This window comes from Euphorbia lathyris, chromosome 5 (assembly GCF_963576675.1).
Source record: "Euphorbia lathyris chromosome 5, ddEupLath1.1, whole genome shotgun sequence".
NCBI classification, from domain to species: domain Eukaryota; kingdom Viridiplantae; phylum Streptophyta; class Magnoliopsida; order Malpighiales; family Euphorbiaceae; genus Euphorbia; species Euphorbia lathyris.
This window is the reverse complement of record NC_088914.1, coordinates 92,515,285-92,536,242: the sequence shown is the minus strand read 5'-3', so window position 1 is coordinate 92,536,242 and position 20,958 is coordinate 92,515,285. Positions and strand designations below refer to the sequence as shown.

At 33.3% G+C, this 20,958-nt stretch overlaps 1 protein-coding gene across 1 annotated transcript; it reads right to left on the bottom strand.

The window, feature by feature from the left end:
- Positions 1-12,858: 12,858 nt before the first annotated feature.
- Positions 12,859-20,088, bottom strand: LOC136230760 (methylthioribose-1-phosphate isomerase). The gene is made up of 9 exons (XM_066019929.1): positions 19,712-20,088; positions 19,561-19,616; positions 18,664-18,822; positions 17,356-17,455; positions 16,765-16,907; positions 15,579-15,684; positions 15,200-15,338; positions 14,859-15,127; positions 12,859-13,083 (listed from the first exon to the last, which is right to left on the bottom strand). Exons 1-9 carry the CDS (start codon positions 19,805-19,807, stop codon positions 13,003-13,005), a joined length of 1,149 nt encoding a protein of 382 aa, XP_065876001.1. The 5' UTR covers positions 19,808-20,088; the 3' UTR covers positions 12,859-13,002.
- Between the last annotated feature and the right edge of the window lie 870 nt (positions 20,089-20,958).

Below are 20,958 nucleotides of genomic sequence, written 5' to 3'. Positions count from 1 at the left end.
TTTAAGATTGATGGTCACTCAACTTTAACTAATTTTAAAAATGACGGTTAACGATTTCAAAATGATAAATATTCAAAAATTAAAGTTTTTTCAGAATAACATTTAATATGAAACCATATTTTTTATTTTCCAAAATCACTTTTTCGAGATTTCTCTTTCTAAAAATTCACTCCCTCTCATAACAAAACAACACCTAAATAACCTAAAACGGATATTTTCAAAAACTAAAGTTTCTTAGAATATTATTAAATCTTCGAATTTTTTATTTTGAGACCGTCAACGGTCGTTTTGAGACGTTGAGTGACCATCGGTGTTAAAAAAATATAAAATTTAGTAGCCATGCTATTAAAAATTGAAATTCAGTCGCCGTTAAAATTGATAAAGTTCAGTGGCCATAGGTGTAATTTACCCATTTCAAAATTGTCAATCCGACTTCCTTCTAACAAGTGTCACTAAATATACACATTTTAAAGGTATACCCATGGCCATTTGAACTTTAGCCGGAAACCATATAAGTCACCGAATTTTATATTTTATTATACTGATGACCATTAAATTTCAATCAACATCTTAAACTGACGGGTTAACATTTTCAAAATAAAAAAATTTCAAGAATTAATAATAGTATAAGTAATTTTAATTCTTGAAAATTTTCGTTTTGAGATCATTAAGGTGTTGTTTGGTTAATAGATAAAATGGATTTTTAGAGAGAGAAAGCTTCAAAAATGGTAGTTTTGGAAAATAAAAAATATGGTTTCATGGTAAATTTACGTTCTGAACAATTTTAATTCTTAAATATTTTTATTTTGAGATTGTTAAGATATCATTTTGAAGAGTTTGTTAAAGTTTAGTGGTCACGGGTGTAACAAATTGTAAAATTCAGTGACCATGGGTGTAATTTACCCATTTTTAAAAGCACCTTGTTTGCGATATATCCAATAACTGGTTTTGCAAAGAAGTCGGTTGAAATTCATTTGAATTCTTTACAATTTTGATTAATTATTGCAAAGAAGTCGGATGAACTTCACCCGACTTCTTTACAACTTGAAGTCAGATGAAGTTCATCCGACTTCTCTTTTATGAAACTTACACATTTTGTTAAGTACTCGGCCAAACTTCATCCGCTTCTTTATAATTTTAAAATCGAATGAACTTCATCCAATTTTAATCTAGTTAATTCAACACTATTTAAGAAATAATTTTTAGAGTGTTTGAAAAGAATAATGCTCATTTAAATCATTATTTTGAGTAAAAATCCAATTCTCTAAATAATTTTAACTATAATTTTAAGGATAATGGTAAATTTGATTTCTAAAATTATCTAAAAGTGTTAAATATTTCTTGATAAAAGAAAAATCAAAACTCAATTTATCATTTTAGGGATGAGAGTCTATTTTGCTTCTAAAGAATTATGCACCTAATCTTCATATGCCTTTACTTGTTAAAAAGTAAAATTAAATTACATTTAGAAAAAAGAAAATATTAAGATAAATAATTTATTAGTGTGAGTTTTTGTATATATACGTGATCAAGAACCAATATTCAAATACTCATGTAAAACTTTTCAAAATTAAGATACATTGTGTTTAAGATTCTTAACATGTAAAAAAGAATTGTGTCTAATAGAAAAAAAATCGGATTTAGAGAGGGTCTAACAAGTTAAGATAATTAGAAATTTAGATTTAATAATAGTCTAACAAACCAAAAAAATTAAAATTTTGAATTTAAACAGGATCTAACAGGTTAAAACAAGTTATAATTTTGAATTTAGAGAGTGTCTAGTAGTATGTAAAAAAATTAAAATTTTGGATTTAGAAATGGTTTAACGAAACCACACACTCTCAAATTTTATGAGGACAAAATGGCTGAAATTACGCTTGATCATGGTAGTTTTGACCGAGCTTGTGTATCCTCCCCTAATTTTAAGGATAAATTTTTTAATTTGGCAAAGATGATAAAGAAATAAGAAAAAGAAAATGAATATACGTGTAAAGTTTAGATTATCATTAATCTACATAATTTGTCCTCAAAAGAAAAGGAAACCAGAAGTCCTCTTTTGACACATTAATGACATATTATATTTATCGGATAAGATTGGGGTGCAACCATAGTTATTAAAGGCGCATGGCGCATTAAGACGCAAGGGGTCTTGGAGCCATGGCGCATGGCGCATAGCGATGGCGCGCGCCATAGCGAGACAAGGCGCACTTAAAAAAAATATAAAACTAACATAAAACTAAATCATGAAAATATTTTAAGTATAAATAAATTTTAAAATGCAAAATAAACCCCATAGTAGAAAAACTTTAAAGTTGAATACTAATTTCTAAGTTCTACTTCAAATCCATCACTCCTCATCATCACTATCACACTCATCGTCTAAGGCATCATCAAACTATTGATCATCAAACTGTTGAAGTTGAATTCCCTTTAGCTTCTTTGTTTCTGTTGTTTGAATCCGTTTGATGTGTTTTCTTTCTACTAAACTTCTTCCTCTTTTAATGACTCTATCTTTTCCTCTTCAAAGAGTCTCTTCGTCTTCTACTTAGTTTAAAACCTATAATCTCTCTCCTTTTTGACACTTTTTGTTAATATAACATGTGTTCCATTCCAGATATATAAAGTAACTACCAAAAAACTGCCCATAACTGCCTCTAATTGCCAAGGCGCGCCTTGGTGCGCCTTTGGCGCAAAATGGCGCACCAGGCGCGCGCCATGGCGATTGCGCCTCGCCATGGGGCTGCCATGGCGCCAAGGCCTGCGCCTGGTGCGCCATGCACCATAGGCGCGCCTTTAATAACTATGGGTGAACCGAGCCGAACCCTAGGTAGGTTCGGTATCAGCTCGTTAATATCTCGAGCCGAACCCTCTCGAATTGAGTTTTGACGAGCTTTGATCGAGCCGAGCTTTGACCGAATCTGACCGAGCTTTGATCGAGCCGAGCTTTTATCGAGCTTTAACCAAATTCATCATACATGCATAGAATAAGTAGCATAAAACAAGAAAAGCCTTATAACATACTCCATATGAGTTTAAAATATTTATAAAGAAAAACAATCATGTTATTGTCGAGATTCCAGAACAGTATATGATAGTTGTGATCGGAAAACACAAGCTCGGAGAAAAATTTCAAACAATGACATATATTAAACTTTGTAATGTATGTTATTCCTTATCAAAACCTAATTGTCTCGTTAAAGACTCAAATGTCTAAACTTTTTTTTTTGTGTTATTTTTTGTATGGGTTAAATCTTATTTGACTTGTGAATTGTGATGAAAACTAATAATAACCAATGAAATATTATATATATATATATATATATATATATATATAATGAAATATATATAGTAATTAAAAAATAATCGAGCCTGCTCGCGAGCTTTCGAGCCGAATCTGAGGAAGCTCGGACTTAGCTTGTTAGTGCTCGAGCCGATCCCAAACTCGAGTCGAGCCCTATCGAGCCGAGCTTTGATCGAGCTTTCACCGAGCTGAACTCGAATAGTTTGCGAACTACGAAGGCTCGTTTGCACCCCTAGATAAGATATATAAGAAAAACTTATGGGATGTTGTTTCGGATGTATATCGGTTTAAAATCAAACCAAACCGAAAAAATCTAATACCGAAATTATTAAAATAATTCACACTGACATCAAACCAAATAGAATGTAAAAACGAAATACAACCGAACTAAAATATTCAGTTCGGCTCGGTTTTAAATCGAATTTAGTTAAAAAATGAAAACAACAAATAAAAATCACTATATTTCAGTATTAAATTTACCTCAAGAAAAAAAAATACTTCTAAAATATATTTATATTAGCTTATTATCACACTAATAATAAAAAAAAAAGTAGACTTGTAAAATCAAATACACATGTATATAAAATAATGTAGAATATGTGTTATCCGGTGCGGTTCGGATTTTTTACATTTTTTATCAAACCGAACTGAATCGAAGATTGAAATGCACCTAAAAATAAAACCGACGTTGAACTGAGATGTCAAAAAAACTGAACCGAAAAACCGAATTCAACCAGTTCAGTATGCAGTTTAAACCGAAACGATGCACAACCCTAATGTTGTTTACTCAATTTTCTTCTCGTATTTGCCGTTTCATATTAAAAACGATAGTTTTAAGTATTTAATTAGGACCTCATGTTTTTTTTATACATAATTAGTTTTTTTCCAAGACAGAGAATCTCTGCTTTTGAAAATATAGTTTTTCTAGTAGCAAACAATAAATAAACTAAACAAACCCTTAATATATCATCGCTCCTCTAAACTTTTCTAAAAACCTTAAAATGTTCGGATAGTTTCTTCAACTTACTTGAAATATAGTAAATTAATCATTTGATTGAAAAAGAATAAATGGCATGCAGAAAATGTGTTACACATGCCTTAGAAGAATCAAACAAAGTGACACGTAAACGACACGTCGGACTTGGATTGACACATAGAAAAAAATGGAATTAATTATATTTTTTTTCGCGTGAAAGCCCTAACTTAAAAATAATTTTGTTTAAGTAACATGAAATGTTGGATTTGATGGTGAAAAAAACGGCAAATTATTAGAAGCACCCGGTTTTCCATGTCAAATGGAGGATCTCCCATACATATTTTAACACGTGTAATATGGACCAACATATATTATAAGAGACCTCACTATTTTAATTATTAGGTGGGGCCACAACACACGTGTCCAAATGTGAATTGGAAGTCCTCCGAGTGACATGGAAGACCCGGTGCTCAATATAAGAACTCGAAAAAAACAATTAGCCTCCTTTCTTTTTTCCTACGTGTCAATCCAAGTTCGGCATGACGTTTATATATCAATTTATTTAAATTTTTCAAGGCGCGTACAATACAATTTTTACATATAATTTATTTATTTGCAATAGAATAATTAATATTAAACGCCTAAAAAAAAGGTTAAGGTGCAAAAATATCCCTAACGTTTTGGGTCAAGAGCAATTTTACCCCTAACGTCTAAAATGATGCAATTTTACCCCTAATGTTGGAAGCCAAGAGCAATTTTACCCCTAACGTTAATAAATTGGGTCAATTTGAGAAATAATTCATCAAACTGTCTTCTCGATCATGAATCTTGTTATCTACACTTCATACGTGTGTCATTTTATCAATAACAAATCACAAACATTCGGTGGGATGTGAAAAAAATTTAAAAAAATAAAAAAATATACTGTCTTTTTGTACGGATTAGACAAAAAATGCAAAAAAATTCACCGAATTTATAAATATTAATCTCAAATTCTACTATTAAATTATAAAAAACATGAAATCCTTTTTTTAGAACGAATTATTATGCAATTGATGCAGAATAATGAACAAAAATATCTGTGTTTTATGATAATGTCTGAAATTGATCAAATTTATCAACGTTAGGGGTAAAATTGCTCTTTGTTTCCAACGTTAGGGGTAAAATTGCACCATTTTAAACGTTAAAGGTAAAATTGCTCCTGACCCATAACGTTAGGGGTATTTTTACACCTTAACCCGTAAAAAAAATAACACAACACTTTAAAAGTTTACGTGGAAACCATTTTTTTATCAAGTTGAAGTGGAGAATGATGTAACTATAAAAAAATATCATTATATTATAGTTGAAGATCAATAATAAAATAATTTAGGGTAAAGTTCAAATAAAACCCCTGTGGTTTCACTAATTTTCAGATAAAGGACTGTGGTTTACTTTTTGTCAAAACGAGGACTGAGGTTTTCAACTTTAGTAAAATAAGGACTTTTTCGATTGATTCTATTAAAATCACCCTTAACAATTTCAAAAATGACATATTTTAAGAACTATTAATATTCTAAACAACTTTAATTTTTCAACTTTTTTATTTCGAGATTATTTAGATGATGTTTGGTAAAGAGAGAGAAAGTTCCAAAAAAAGATGATTTTCTAAAATAAAAAATGTAGTTCCATAGAAAATATGACATTGAACAATTTTAATTCTTGAAAACTTTCATTTTCAGGTCGTTAAAGATAGTTTTAATAGCATTATTAAAAGTGTGAAACCTCAATCCTCGTTTTGATAAAAAGTAAACCACAGTCCTTTATTTGAAAATTAGTGAAACCACAGGGGTTTTATTTGAACTTTCCCCAATAATTTATCTATAATGTCATAAATATAAATGGTATAATTGAAGGTCTAACATTAGTATGTGGTTGACGAGATAGGATACTGATCTTATTAAAACTGTGCTGGTTTTTTATACGATCTGGCAGCAACGTAACGCACTGATGTGGAAGGGAGTGGTGCAGCAGCCTGTTGTATGCTGGACGCGCTGTCTGGGATTTTATGAGGAGTGGAAATCGCACAATCTGCAGGTCCAATCAACTATCGATACAGCAGTTCGTCCCCAAATTCGGTGGATCCCGCCGCCTGCTGGTCATCTGAAATGCAACACGGATGGTGCTGTGTTCCACGAGCAGCAGTCGGGTGGCCTGGGATGTGTAGTTCGGGACAGCCAGGGTATGGTAATTGTTGTCTGCAGCTCGAAGGTTATTGGTGTAACGGAACCTCGTGTTGTTGAAATTCTGGCAATCCGGAAAGCACTGGTTTTAGCAGCAAACGAGGGTTGGGAACGAGTTATATTCGAGTCGGATGCGCAAGGAGTGGTCTCTAGTATTCTAAACAACAGTGAAGATCTTTCTGACTATGGTTGCATATTACAGGATTGTAGTGATATTTTGATTTCGAGACCGGGTTACTCCGTCTTATTTATACCGCGGTTAGCGAACACAACTGCTCATGCGATGGCAAGACAGGCTGGTTCCTTAGCTAACGATTACATTTCTTTTTCTGAACCGAGTTGGATCGGTGATGTCATTGTAAGAGACATGTTTTGTGATGTTTAATAAGGTTTATCTCTGTTTCAAAAAAAAAAAAAAAACATTGGTATGTGGAGTTAATTTCAAACCTCGTTAAAACACACCTAAATATTTTGTTCACGTATTCTACATCGGTTATAAATGATTTTCTATTCTTGTTCAATTGTATTCAATAGATCCGGACTGCATCAGATCTGTCGGGCTTTTAATAAAACCTAACGAGCCCAAGCCCAGCCCAACCCGTAATAAATTGAGTCGGGCTGGGGATCGGGATGGGATCGGGCCTAAAATACGAATCCCAAGCCCGTCCGTCCAAGCTCATCTGTATATTAAAAAAATACAATTAAAATATCACATCAACTTTTCTTGATAAAAAACTAGTACACACAATACAATACTTAATAAGTTTGGAAAAATTCTAATAAACTAATTGTTTATCGAAACATCAAATCCAAAATAAATTAATTCATATCATCTCATAAAAAATATAATTAATTTATATTTATAAATTATAATATATATAAATATATATAGTATATGGGGTCGGACCGGACTGATAGAAAATTCATATAGCCCAAGTCCGTCCAGTTTCTGACGGGTTTTATACGGGCTTGGGCTGGACCAGGCCTGACACCAATTTCATATGTCCAAACTCAGCTAAATAGCGGGATGTCGGTCCATGCCCAGGTCTAGCTTTCTGTTTTTGTCCAACTGTATTCAATAACCTTAAAAATTCAACTACCTCGTGAATTTTCAAAAGTATCTAATTATTTATGAGATAAAGTGCAAAAATACTCTTAACATTTACAACCGGGAGCAATTTTACTCTTAATATTTAAAATGGTGTAATTTTACCTCTAAAATTGACAGACAAGAATAATTTTTATCCCTAATATTGATAAGTTGGATTAATTTGAGAAATAATTCATGATGAAATATATCTCCATTTTCTACCTCTAATAAATTTTATTGAAATACAGAGTTATTGAACGCAGTTAAATAACAACCGTCGGTCCAGGGGGACAAGCAGAGTTGTATTAGCCTAAAAAAATTTAAAAGCAGTATTTATGAGTGGGTCTGTGCTAGTTTTGCGTCAGAACCACTATTTATGAGTGGGAGCTCTTTGCGTCCTTTTACAATGGTGACGTTATTCTGTTTTAATTAAAAAAAAAAAAGTTAGGAAAAAGCAGCTCTCAATAGGGGTGGGCACGGTTCGGTTAACCGGTCCATTAAGTAAAAAAATTAACCGAATCGTTATTAACGGTTTTTTAACCATCCAAACCGAAACCGGTCCATATCAATCGGTTAACCATACAATCGGTTAACCATTAATTTCGGTTAGGTTTTTCGGTTAACGGTTTTTAACCAATTCTCACCAGTTAACCAAAAATCAACGGTTAACCATAATTTTTACCCAAACCTAAATTTTTAAACAAGATTAAAATACACATTTCAAAAATTCAAACGAAACGAATTCATATAAAAGTTCAAATTCAAACATAAGTACCGAACTAAAAAACAATCCATCAAATTTACATTTAAAACATGAAGAAATGTAAATAATATTTCGTTAAAGTGTTTATTACAACATTAATCCATCAAGTTTACATTTAAGTATAATCTATGGTATATATTTATATTAATATATGTTATAATCTATGTTAAAGACTTTTTTTTAATCTTATAATCTATGTTATATAATTATATATTAATTTTTTTAAAAAAATTGGTTATATTTATTAAACGGTTCGGTTAACCGTTAACCGCGGTTTTTGAAACTCTAACCCGAAACCGAAACCGAAACCGGTAACTATATATTTTTTTAACCATTAAGAAAACCACCAATTCGGTTAACCGCTTCTTCCAGTTCGGATTATCGGTTTTCGGTTCAGTTAATGGTTTGATCGGTTTTTTTGCCCACCCCTAACTCTCAAGTCTCATATTTCTTATTTCTTAGTTCAAAAAAAAAAAAAGTCTCATATTTCTTTGTTATAAAAAGGAAAAAAAAGTCTCACGTTTCTTTTTTTTTTTACGAGAGGTTTAAGTCACTTTACAGGTTAGGGTTTAGTGAATAGATATTGGCTTAATAGACACCCAACCCTTTAAATTTGTAACTTTTTCTCACCTGGTCCCCTCAACTTAAGGACAACCTCTCAACCCCTTCAACTCTCCAAAAACATCACATATAGCCTCTTACATCCCTATGTTCGGTCAAAATATTGACCCGTGTAGAAAACGCGCTTAACTGTTGACCACACCAATGTCACGTGTCATTTTGTTATTAAAATTTTCTATTCTGGCTTAAGAATTCTGATCGAAATCCATCTCTGGTAGTTGCTCGTCGAGCACAATTGGGCTTGCTCGCCGAGTAGGGGTCTCAATAGAAAAATTTAATAAAAAATGACACGTGGCATTGGTGTGGTCAACAGTCAAGCGTGTTTTCTACACGGGTCAATATTTTGACCGAACATAGGGGTACAAGGGGTTGTATGTAATTTTTTTGGAGAGTTGAGGAGGTTGAGAGGTTGTCTCCCTAAGTTGAGGGAGCCAGGTGAAAAAAAATTACAAGTTTAGGGGGTTGGGTGCCTATTAAGCCATAGATATTTGAAAGAGTTTATTAGGTTAAAAAAAAAAACTAATTTTACAAAACTAGTTTTACGAGTTTTTACAATTAGCTTATTGCTTCATCTTTTTTATAAACATTTTTGCTCATAATTACTACTCCCTCCATTCCATTATATAAGTCATTCTAGGGTATTTCACACAAATTAAGAAATATATTGGTTAACTAAAAAAAATTCTCTCTCATGTCACTATTGGGCAATAAGCATTAGAATATTAAAAAACACATGTACCAATACAAAAAATAATTCTCTCTCATGTCACTATTGGGCAATAAGTATTGGAATCCTAGAATGACTTATATTTAGGGAAAAAACTAATTTGCTAGAATTACCTATATAATGGAATGGAGAGAGTATTTTTTAACCTCAAATAAAGGGTTTACCATGTCTTTATTTGTCATTTTATACAAACAGCTATTAACAATCAGCTAACTTGTACCAAACAAGTTTACGCAATCAGCTAACCAAAACAGTAATTAGCTAACGGCTAATGTAATCAGCTAACAACTATTTGTTAATCAGAGCCAAGGTGTAAAATTACCCATAACGTTTGAAATGGTGCAATTTTAACCTAAAGTAGGTAGTCAAGAGCAATTTTACCCCTAACATTAACAAGTTGAGTTAATTTCAGACATCATTACAAAACATATATATTTTGTTCCTTATTCTGCACCAATTATATATTAATTGGTTCTAAAAAAAAATCATATTTTTTGTGATTTAATAATAGAACCAGACATTATTATTTTCAAATCCGGTTCAATATTTGATTTTTTTTATTCAACTTGTACAAAATACAATATTTTTTCTAAAAAAACTTCAAGTCTAATTGTATGTTATGATTTGTTACTAATTAGTGATAAAATGACACACATGTGAATAATAGATGATAAGATTTACGACAAAGAAGGCAGTTTGATGAATTATTTCTCAAATTGACCCAACTTGTCAACGTATGGGATAAAATTTCTATTCGGTGCCAACATCAAGAGTAAAATTACATCATTTTAGACATTAGGGTAAATTTGCTCATAACTGTAAATATTAGAGTATTTTTGCACCTTATCTCATTTTAATTCATATATCAATTAATAGATGGCTTAATACTTCATCGCTTCCTCTCATTTTGTCACTTAACCTCATGTACTTAATAGTCAATCTACCAGTCATTTCAACTCAAGAATTGTCATATATTTGAACCCTTTTATGTCTACATGACATTAAGTAGAGAGGGTTAAGTGGCAAAATGGGACAAGTTCAAGGGGCGATGGATGTACTAACCCTTTTATGTCTACATGACATTAAGTTCAAGGGTTAAGTGCCAAAATGGACGTTAGAGATACTCGACTTCGTGTATTACAATATGCACATAAAAATTATAACCTATACCTAACCGCCAAGAAACTCTATTGTTCTTCATTCAGGTTTTGGAGTTTTCTTCCGGCTTTTAGCATGAAAATAAGCCCATTTTTTATTTTGTTTTACATTTTCTTTGTTGAATGAATTTTTTTATTGATATAATATGGTAGATTTGGTAGTTTCTTATTTATTTATAGTTTTTTGTACTTTCTCTTTTTATGGATGGATGTGGCATATATATCTCCTTGTATGAGTTTTACCGTGTTATCATGTTTTCCTTTGTGAAAAAAACATAATTTTTGTTTCTATCATCATATAAAGCTAATTTATTGAAAGATCATAAAGTCATTCCTGGAAAAAAAAAAAAACTATGAAATCAATTCCGGATGGAATGCGTTGTGCCAAAAACAGTTTCAAGCACTGTCTAATATTGCTCTATCACGATCTATGATATTGAAGATACAGATTCAAACTTCTCTAGTGTACTTCTGAAATGTAATACATTGAAATATATATTTTATTTTTCCTATGAATGAAACAATTATCATTCTTTTTATAAATGTTGGTTACAATAAACTTAGTTTTATAAAATAATCCCTTCCAACCTTCATTTACTAACTCTTCAAAACTTTCCCATCTAATCAAATCCTAAATCGATAGACGGAGAGGTACACGGGTCCGTTGAATCATTGGTCTAGACAGTCTTTCATATGGAAGGAGTTTATGGAAATTGTTGAAATTACATCTTAGCTCCGCCACTACATTAGGCCCTTTAAATAACATGTTAAGTGTCTTTTTTGGTTCTCTTTAATCCGTAAATTGATCTTGATTGGAAACACTAAGAGTAAATCTATACCATTTCATAAATTAGGGTCAAATTTACACTTCTCTGAAAATGTTAAGGTCAAATTTGATTCTTATCCTTTATTTTTTTACTCCAAATATTAGATATCAAGTGTTTGGATAATTAGATAAAGTACAAATTTAACCATAGGATTATTAGAAAATACAGATTTAACCTTATATGTATAAACAATACAATCTCAAACCTAACATTCAAACAACAGTACACTTTCAAGACTTGTTAACGAAAGATGAGTTTCTTTGTTTTTCATGTTTTGTCACCCTCCAATGTTCAGCGTTCTAACCACCCAATAAAATTTGAAACTGTACATCTTCTTTTCATGAAAAAAAAAACACTCATCATCTGACGTTAAATCCATTCTCTCCCAGTAACCATGAGACTAAATTTATAACTTATCTATTGAAGTATGATATCACGTACCAAGCATCAAACTAAAGAATGAAAAGAAGATAGTATAGGCGGGAAAATTAGATTTCTATTTGGATATCCACTGTAGGATTATAATCAGCCTAAATCTAACGGTATTTGGTCATTCAGAATCAAGTGAACGCTACTATATAACAGAATAGTGAGGTGACATTGTCATTTTCTCTATAAAAGAGTTCCTACAGATAGAAGCTCATAACAGATGTATTACAATTCAACTCATTAATAAGAATCTCACATTTTTCTTCTCTTTTAGCTTGTTTATGGTATCAAAGCTTTAGGAGTGCATTTTTCTTTCTTATAGTATGCAACGAAGGAGTTATATTCACGCATGGAAGTTCGGAACAAACGGTACCATGGGCAGATACAATGGGGCCCAAGGAGGCTCGGGCCCCTCCGACTGCCTGAACTACCATAACCACAAGTAGTTTTAGCCCTCTCTCTCCACAAAATTTGAGGCTATGGTAGTTCCGGCCCACTTATTTCCCAAAAATTTAGATCGGGTGCTAAATTAACATCCTCCAAAATTGACTCAGTCCTGTTAAACCCTCTCTAAATCCAAAATTCTAAAAATCCAATTTTTTCTATTAACCACAATTTTTTTTACATGTTAAGAATCTTATAATGATATCTGAAATGGACACAACTTACCAATGTTAAGGGTCTCTTGGCCGCCAATGTTAGAGTTAAATTAACAACAAATAATTAACAATGGTGAAATAAGCAATAAACCGGTCAAAGTTACTTTATTGAATAAAACCGTAGTTAAATTACTCTATCAAACACAAAATAAGTAAAGTAACCTCAACAATTTTTTTTTACCGAAAGTTCAGTTACCGTTACAGTAAGAGTTTTTAACTCCTTGCCTCTACTATGCAAAAGATAGGCCAGCTGTCCCTTTTACGAAATTCTTTATGTCAAAAACATTACTGCCTGTCTGAGTGATGACACCCTGATTTAAAACATAATGTTAGATATAATAAATCACCAAAATGACTAATTTTGAAATTGCTTTATTCTACACACGGTAATTTTGCCCCTAATGTTTTCGGAAAGTGCAAATTTACTCTATGAAATTGTGAAATTTTACCCCAGGGCAATTTCACCTCTACCTAACAGAATTTAAAAAGGCTGTTATATTATTGCTTAACTTGTTATTTAATTATCACGTAATTTCAAACATCAATTATATCTAAAATATTTATTCCGTTACTAACAGAGTAGGAGTAACTTGTCAAATGACAATATTTAAGTCTGCTAAATACAAGTTAATTACAAAATATATATATATATATATATATATATATATATATATATATATATATATATATATATATATATAAAATGTTTACTATGTTATTCAAACACACATAACTTCTTTATTTTATCGACAAACTTGTTTGGAAGATCCGATAGATAGTCGAACAACTATTAAATCAATTAGTTCAAATTTTCTGTTATCTAAAAGGTAAAATTGAACTTGCTTAGAAACGTTAGGGGTAAAATTACACAACTTCATAATTTAGGGGCAATTTTGGACCTTATCCCTTCTACACAACATAGGCTTAATACTTCTTTAGCCCTTTACTTGTCTAAAAGAGTCAATTGTCTGTTTCTACTTTGAAAAAGTTCCATTAACCCCTGAACTTGTTTAAAGTGACCAATTGACTCTTTTGAAAAATACATATTAGCCTCCTGAACTTTTTTTAAAATGATCTATTGGCCTTCTGAACTTGTTTAAAGTGTATGCATTTCAATTTTTACAAAATTTCTCCTTACTCTACCACGTAGATTTTAAGGGGTTAATAGGTCCCTTTAAATAAGTTTGGGGTAAATTGAACATTTTAGAAGTATAAGGGGACAATCGACTTTTGTAAAGTACAGGGGCTAGGGATGTATTAATCCATATACTCACTCCATTCTCAAATAAGTGTCGTTTTAGATAATTGTTTTTATTCTTTTTTAAGTGTCGTTTCCGTTTTTCAATAAAATTTAGTATAGTATTTTGGTCTAAGCATTTAAATTTTATCTTGATTTATGCGTTTTTTAAGCTTTCAAAGTTTTTTCTCCAACCATTATAGGAGAGAGAACTTTTATTTAGTTAATCCATGTAAATTTATTAATTTAAATGCATATTAATTGTGTTTCTTAATTTGTGTGAAAATTCTAAAACGACACTTATTTGAGAATGGAGGGAGTATATAACATAATAGGTCAAATTTCAAACATAACCCTGTGGTTTCGCTGATTGAAAGATAGATACCTATGGGGTTTTTTTTTTGTTGCAAAAAGAGAACTGAAATGCTCACCGTTAGCAAAACCAAAGACTTACATTGACACTCTCAGTTTGACTGATGATCTCAAAATAGAAAATTACAAAGAATTAAATTTGTTTAATACCACATTTACTATCGAACCATGTTTTCGATTTTCTCTAAACTTTCATTTTCTCTCTCCTAATCAATCTAACACCTAAATGATCTCGAAACTAAAAAATTACTTAGAATATCGTCAATTCTCAGATAATAGTCAAACTGACAACCTAAAAATCTTTGGTCTTATTAACGACACGGACCTCGGTCCTCTTTGCAACCAAAAAAGAAACACAGACACATATATACAAATCGGCCAAACCACAGGTTTTAGATAACATAACATGATTTTGACATGATAACCCAAAATTTCCATCTCTAGCTTCAATGAAATGAAAGTCAGAAAAAGAACTACCTTTTCTGTTATGATACCAGTAATCAATTGTGCAGGTGTAACATCAAAAGCTGGATTCCAAACATCAACCCCAGAAGCAGCAACTTGCTCTCCGAGTCCTCCCCGCGAATTTAATAATTCTTTTGCTGATCTTTCCTCTATTATAATTTCTTTTCCAGAAGAAAGCGATAAATCAATAGAGGTCAATGGTGCTGCCACGAAAAATGGAATGTTGTGATGAGACGCGCATAACGCAAGGCTATAAGTCCCGATCTTGTTAGCAGTATCTCCTGCAATGTTACTGCACATTTTAGTGACACATTAGGACACACAGCAGATAAATAATCTTCAGCATAGTATACCATTTGCAGCAACTCGATCTGCTCCGACAATCACAGCGCTCACTCGATCGTCTTTCATTAATGCAGCTGCAGCAGAATCTGCTATAAGAGTAGCAGGTATTTTTTCATGGACTAACTCAAAAGCTGTGAGTCTTGATCCCTGCAGTCAGAATTCCAATCTTTATTATGTCCGGTGATATTTGACACTACAACAAATAAAAACTTCTACCCTATGTTGCACGGAAACGAAAACTGAAACTGAAACGGAAACCGGGAAAACGTTATTTCTAAAAAATTATAGCTACGAAACGGTAGTGGAAACAGAAAAGAAATGAAACGAAAACATATTGCAAGGTGGAAACGCTAATAAAAAAGAGTTTCCGTGCAACGTAGCTTCTACCTGATTAAATGGACGAGTTTCTGTGCAATAGGCCCTCTCTAAGACTCCTTCAGTATGAAGTGCCCGAATAACACCTAGGGCAGTACCGTATCCAGCTGTAGCCAAACTGGGAAAAAAAATGAACCCGAGATTATTTTTGCGTTGCTATTCGAAAGTAAAGAGGATCTATATTGCATAGAAATCGAAACCGTAACGAAAATGGACACTGGGAAACGTTATTTCTAAAACATAGCCATCAAACAGAAAGTGCAAGTGAAACGGAAACGGAAACGGAATGCAGAGGCGCTACATAAGAGGCGTTCCGTGCAACATATAAGAGGACTATAAATTAGGAACACAGACATGATATAAGAGCAAGACCTGCCAGTATTGCAATGGACACTGGGAAACGTTATTTTTAAAACATAGCCTTGAAACAGAAAGTGAAAGGGAAACGGAACGCAGAAATGCTACTTAAGAGGTGTTTCCGTGCAACATACAAGAGGACTGTAATTAGGAACACAAACATGATATAAGAGCAAGACTGCCAGTATTGCAATGGACACTGGGAACGTTATTTTTAAAACATAGCCTTCAAACAGAAAGTGAAAGGGAAAGGAACACAGAAATGCTACTTAAGAGTTGTTTCCATGCAACATACAAGAGGACTGTAATTACTAATTAGGAACACGAACATAATATAAGAGCAAGACTGCCAGTATTGCGATGGACACTGAAAAACGTTATTTCGAAAACATAGCCTTCAAACAGAAAGTGAAAGGGAAACGGAACGTAGAAATGCTACTTAAGAGGCGTTTCCGTGCAACATATAAGAGGACTATAAATTAGGAACACAAACATGATATAAGAGCAAGACTGCCAGTATTGCAATGGACACTGGAAAACCTTATTTCGAAAACATAGCCTTCAAACAGAAAGTGAAAGGGAAACGGAACACAGAAATGCTACTTAAGAGGTGTTTCCGTGCAACATACAAGAGGACTGTAATTAGGAACACAAACATGATATAAGAGCAAGACTACCAGTATTGCAATGGACACTAGAAAACGTTATTGCGAAAACATAGCCTTCAAACAGAAAGTGAAACTGAAACAGAAATGGAACCCAGAAACCGCTAGTTAAGAGGCGTTTCCTGCAACATAGAAGAGGACTGAAATTAGGAACACAAACGTGATAAGAGCAAGACCTGCCAGTATTGCAATGTGTTAGAACAGATAGCTTCTCAGATTTCTTCAGTAAGTTCTGAAGAAAACTAGCTCCGTATGATCCAATAGCTTTATTTGAAGCGACATCATCTTTAAGCATAATTTCTGCAGCTTCTATGTAGGCCTAGCAGATAAAAATGTGAAAGTAAGTTAAACATACAGCTACTCCATGAAGTTGCAAAACACCAAACATAAACCCCTTTAAGTCTAAATTCTAATCAATTAGAACCTAAATTGAATTCCATGCCAAGTCTAGAGTGATTCATTCACATGGTAAAGCTTAAATTGAATTTCAGCCCAATTAGACAGAACGGGTGATAGGGGGGCGGCCCGGTGCACTACACGTCCCTGCTAAGCAAGGGTTCTGGGGAGGGATCCCACCACAAGGGTGTATTGTGGGCAAGTCTTCCCCTGGCTTTTTTTTTTTTTGGCAAGAGGCTGCTCCGAAGACTCGAACCCGTGAGAGGTCACATGACAACAACGTTTACCGTTGCGCCAAGGCTCGCCCTCCAGAATGAGTGATAATATTAAAAAAAAAAAAAAAAATCAGAGCACATAAAAAATCATAGCACCTGAAAAACAGTTTTTGACTCTGAAGCAGTAGCAGCAGCTTGCAATACAATTTCTTTAAGTTTTGTTGCAGCATCTGAGAGATTCACAGCAGTTGGCCGGCTGATAATATATGAAAGATAAACCTTAGCCAATCCACTAAACAATTAACTAATTATAAGTAGGGTAAAGTCTAAAAAAACTATTGTGGTTTCACTTTTTGTCAAACTGGTACCTGCAAAAAAATGTTTTTGTCCAAATGGAAACTGAGGTTTTGGTTTTGCTGAAAATGAGAATTGTTTAGTCCGACACTATAAAATGATCGTTAACGACCTCAAAATGGAAAATTCCAAAAACTAAAGTTGTTTAGTAACACATTTACTATGCAACCAAATTTTTTATTTTTTCAAAATCATCATTTTCAGAGCTTTCTCTCTCCTCACTAACACACCTAATTTCTCTCTCCTCACCAAACACACCTAAATAACCTCAAACGCTCATTTTAATTTTGAGGTCCTTATTTTTAGTAGAGAGAAAAACCCCGGTCATAACGAAAACCTCAATCCCCGTTTGGACAAAAAAGATCACCAAACACACCTAAATAACCTCAAACGCTCATTTTAATTTTGAGGTCCTTATTTTTAGTAGAGAGAAAAACCCCGGTCATAACGAAAACCTCAATCCCCGTTTGGACAAAAAAGAAAGGCCTAAACCATACGCAGCCCCTAAACTTGTCAATTTTGGTCATTTTTGCCCCCTGAACTTACGTGACGACCTATTTGCCCCCATCAACTATTTAAAAGTGGTATTAACAACCCCCTCTTTTCATTATAACAGGAAAGAATCATGACATGTTCTCATTGCAAGTACCAAGTCATAATAAAAAAGGGTTGTGCACTACTCAAACAAGCTGCAAATCAGGTTAGTATAGACAGTATAGAAGTTCTCTTGTAAGAATTGCATATAGCTTTAACTCCTTCTATATCGTCTACAGAGGCTGGTTCCAATACTTCCATGAATACTTGTACTAATGTTGGAACTTCATCTTGTTTCCGTTATAATGAAAATAGGGGGTTGCTAATACCACTTTAAATAGTTGATGGGACAAATAGGTTGTCCCGTAAGTTCAGAAGGCAAAATGACCAAAATTGACAAGTTCAGGGGCTGCATATGGTTTAGGCCAAAAAAGAATTTACCGATAGCAGTTTGACAAAACGTGAAAGCACAAGGGTTTTTCTTTAACTTTACCCTTATAATTATGGCAATTTGGCAAAGTCAAGTTAATTATCCACATCATCTCTACAGAAGACTAGCAAGAACACACCAATTACCTAGAAACAAGGTATTCCAATTTCTTGAAGAGGAAAGAAACTGCATCATCAGAATTCCCATTAAAATCCTTCAAGTTAAACACTTCAACTGCAAGAGATAAGGCAGCTGCAATAGCTATAGCAGGTGCCCCGCGGACAACCATCTCCCGTATGGCAGACCTGAACCACGGAGTTGTAAATAGGGTGTCAAAACGAGTTATCGTGTTATGTGATTTGTATATTATATGAATGATACAAAAATAAATATCGTGTCAATTGATTCAAGTCAAGCGAATTGTTTCGGCAAATCATGTTGTCGTGTCAGAAATTGACAACCTGGATAATTGTTTGGTAAATGCGTAATAAAAGTTCTAAAAATCAAGAAATAAAAAATATACATATTGTGTTAAGATATAGCAAGTTACTACTATTTTTATCCAAAAAAAGTTAATTCTCATAAGTTGTGAAAGATGTTTTTCCCAAAAGCAACAAATTTAGTTTTTACTTAAAGCAGCTTTCACATATCTTAAGCAAATCAATTTTGCATTTAACAAAATTGTTTTTAGCTGAGAAGATTGGGAAAGCAATGCTAAAATGGCTCTTAGTTGGCATATATTCAGCTTTCTTCTCTGTCACATCAAATTAGCTCGGAATGAATTTATTGAAATGAAAGTTGAAATTGAATGACTTTATTGAAAGAATATGAAATTCTCTAACTTCTATGAAATAGACCCCCAAACATCAGTAACTGTTACTGCAATTTATCCCAAAATAGAGAACTCCTGCCCATTTTCCACATTTTAACAATGGATCCAACTTATTCTTATAAGCTAGAAAACAAATTTGAAATCCCCAAAATAGAAAATCAATGAGCAGACAATTTTCCATTTCTACTAAAAATAGGGTTTCAGGAAATACCATCCATCTGATGAATCACAGATATCCAAATATACAGTCTCTAGAGGAAGCTTTCTCTGTTGAACAACAAACAAATTTTCGATTTAACCAAACAATTCGATTGAACGCAACAGCAAAGGTTAATTAAAAGGAGATGGAAAAGCAAAAGAACCTGGTCGAGGAGCTGAAGAGAGCCGCGGGTGTAGCAGATAGAAAGGAGAGTGTTATCAGCTTCAAGAGCAGAGCTCGATATCGAAACCGATTGCATATTTTATAGGAACCTACCGAAAATGAAAACAAAATTACTTCACTGAAATTCAGGCGCAGATTCGCTTTTTGTAGGCTATAGCTCTCGCTTCTTCTCTTCTCAACTCTACAACATGTATAAAATTGAAGGTTCCATCTTCAGGAATCCTCTTGCTTAGTTTTCACTTGATCTTGGATTCCTACTTTTTCTCGAGTCTCTAGAATCGGAATCAGTTCAATCCAACAATTTGAAAATATACAGACTAACAAAGAAGTGGCAATAGCTGCACTAGCCGCCAAGAAACTTTTCTTTTTTTTGGGTTTATAAACCCCTTTCTTTCCTTTATTTTGGATTGTTACGTCGTTTTTGTTGTTTTTTTTTTTTTTTTTTTTTCTTTTTCTAATGACCGGATGTCCGACTCTTCTAATCCCTAATAGGGTGTTTGTTAGAAGGAATATAGAAGGTGAGATATGGATAAAAAACACGAGATAAGTTATTTCGTGTTTGTTTGAGAGATAGAAGAGTGAGACATGTGAGGGATAAGTCACTTATCCCTCAAATCCTATACCCAAGAGGAGGTGGTATAAGGAGGTGTGATAAGCTCCTGCGATTTTAATCGGATGGAAAAGTCTATCTTATCCCTCAAATTAATGTTATGTAGTTTAAATAAGGTTAAAATAGTAAAATGTATTATTTTATCTCTATCCCTATCCCACATACCAAACATTTAATAATAATTTTTGACTATCGTAATTTTATCCTTATCTCCATACAGTATCTCTATCCCAACATTTATCCTCATCCCTATCCCCAATAGAATACCAAACGCCCCGTAATAGGATGGATCGCTGAGTCCCGACAATGCCCAGGAGTTGGTGGAGATCTGACACTAGCTAACCATGTCCCTTATAAGCGTTTCTTACACCAACTTGAAGCCCACGGTTAGCGGACATTAATATGTCTCATTCACCACTAGCCACCCGTCAAGCCCGATCCTCCTTGCCGCCTTTGATGGCTACGAGATGGCTCTGCCCATGCCGTGGATCGACCAAACTCCCCCCATGACATGGTACCAAAAATAAAGCAGCGGATTCAGTAGAGCGGGCTGCAATAAGGGCTCGGTGTCATTATGTTAATAAAAAATGACTCAATGGGTAAAAAAATACCCCTAA

Coding starts and splice junctions, on each gene's coding strand:
- LOC136230760 (XM_066019929.1), bottom strand. CDS start 19,807: ATGCAATCGGTTTCGATATCGAGCTCTGCTCTTGAAGCTGATAACACT. Junction 16,908..17,355: donor AGTCAAAAACTGTTTTTCAG/GTGCTATGATTT, acceptor TTTATCTGCTAG/GCCTACATAGAAGCTGCAGA. Junction 15,128..15,199: donor AGATCGAGTTGCTGCAAATG/GTATACTATGCT, acceptor GTAACATTGCAG/GAGATACTGCTAACAAGATC.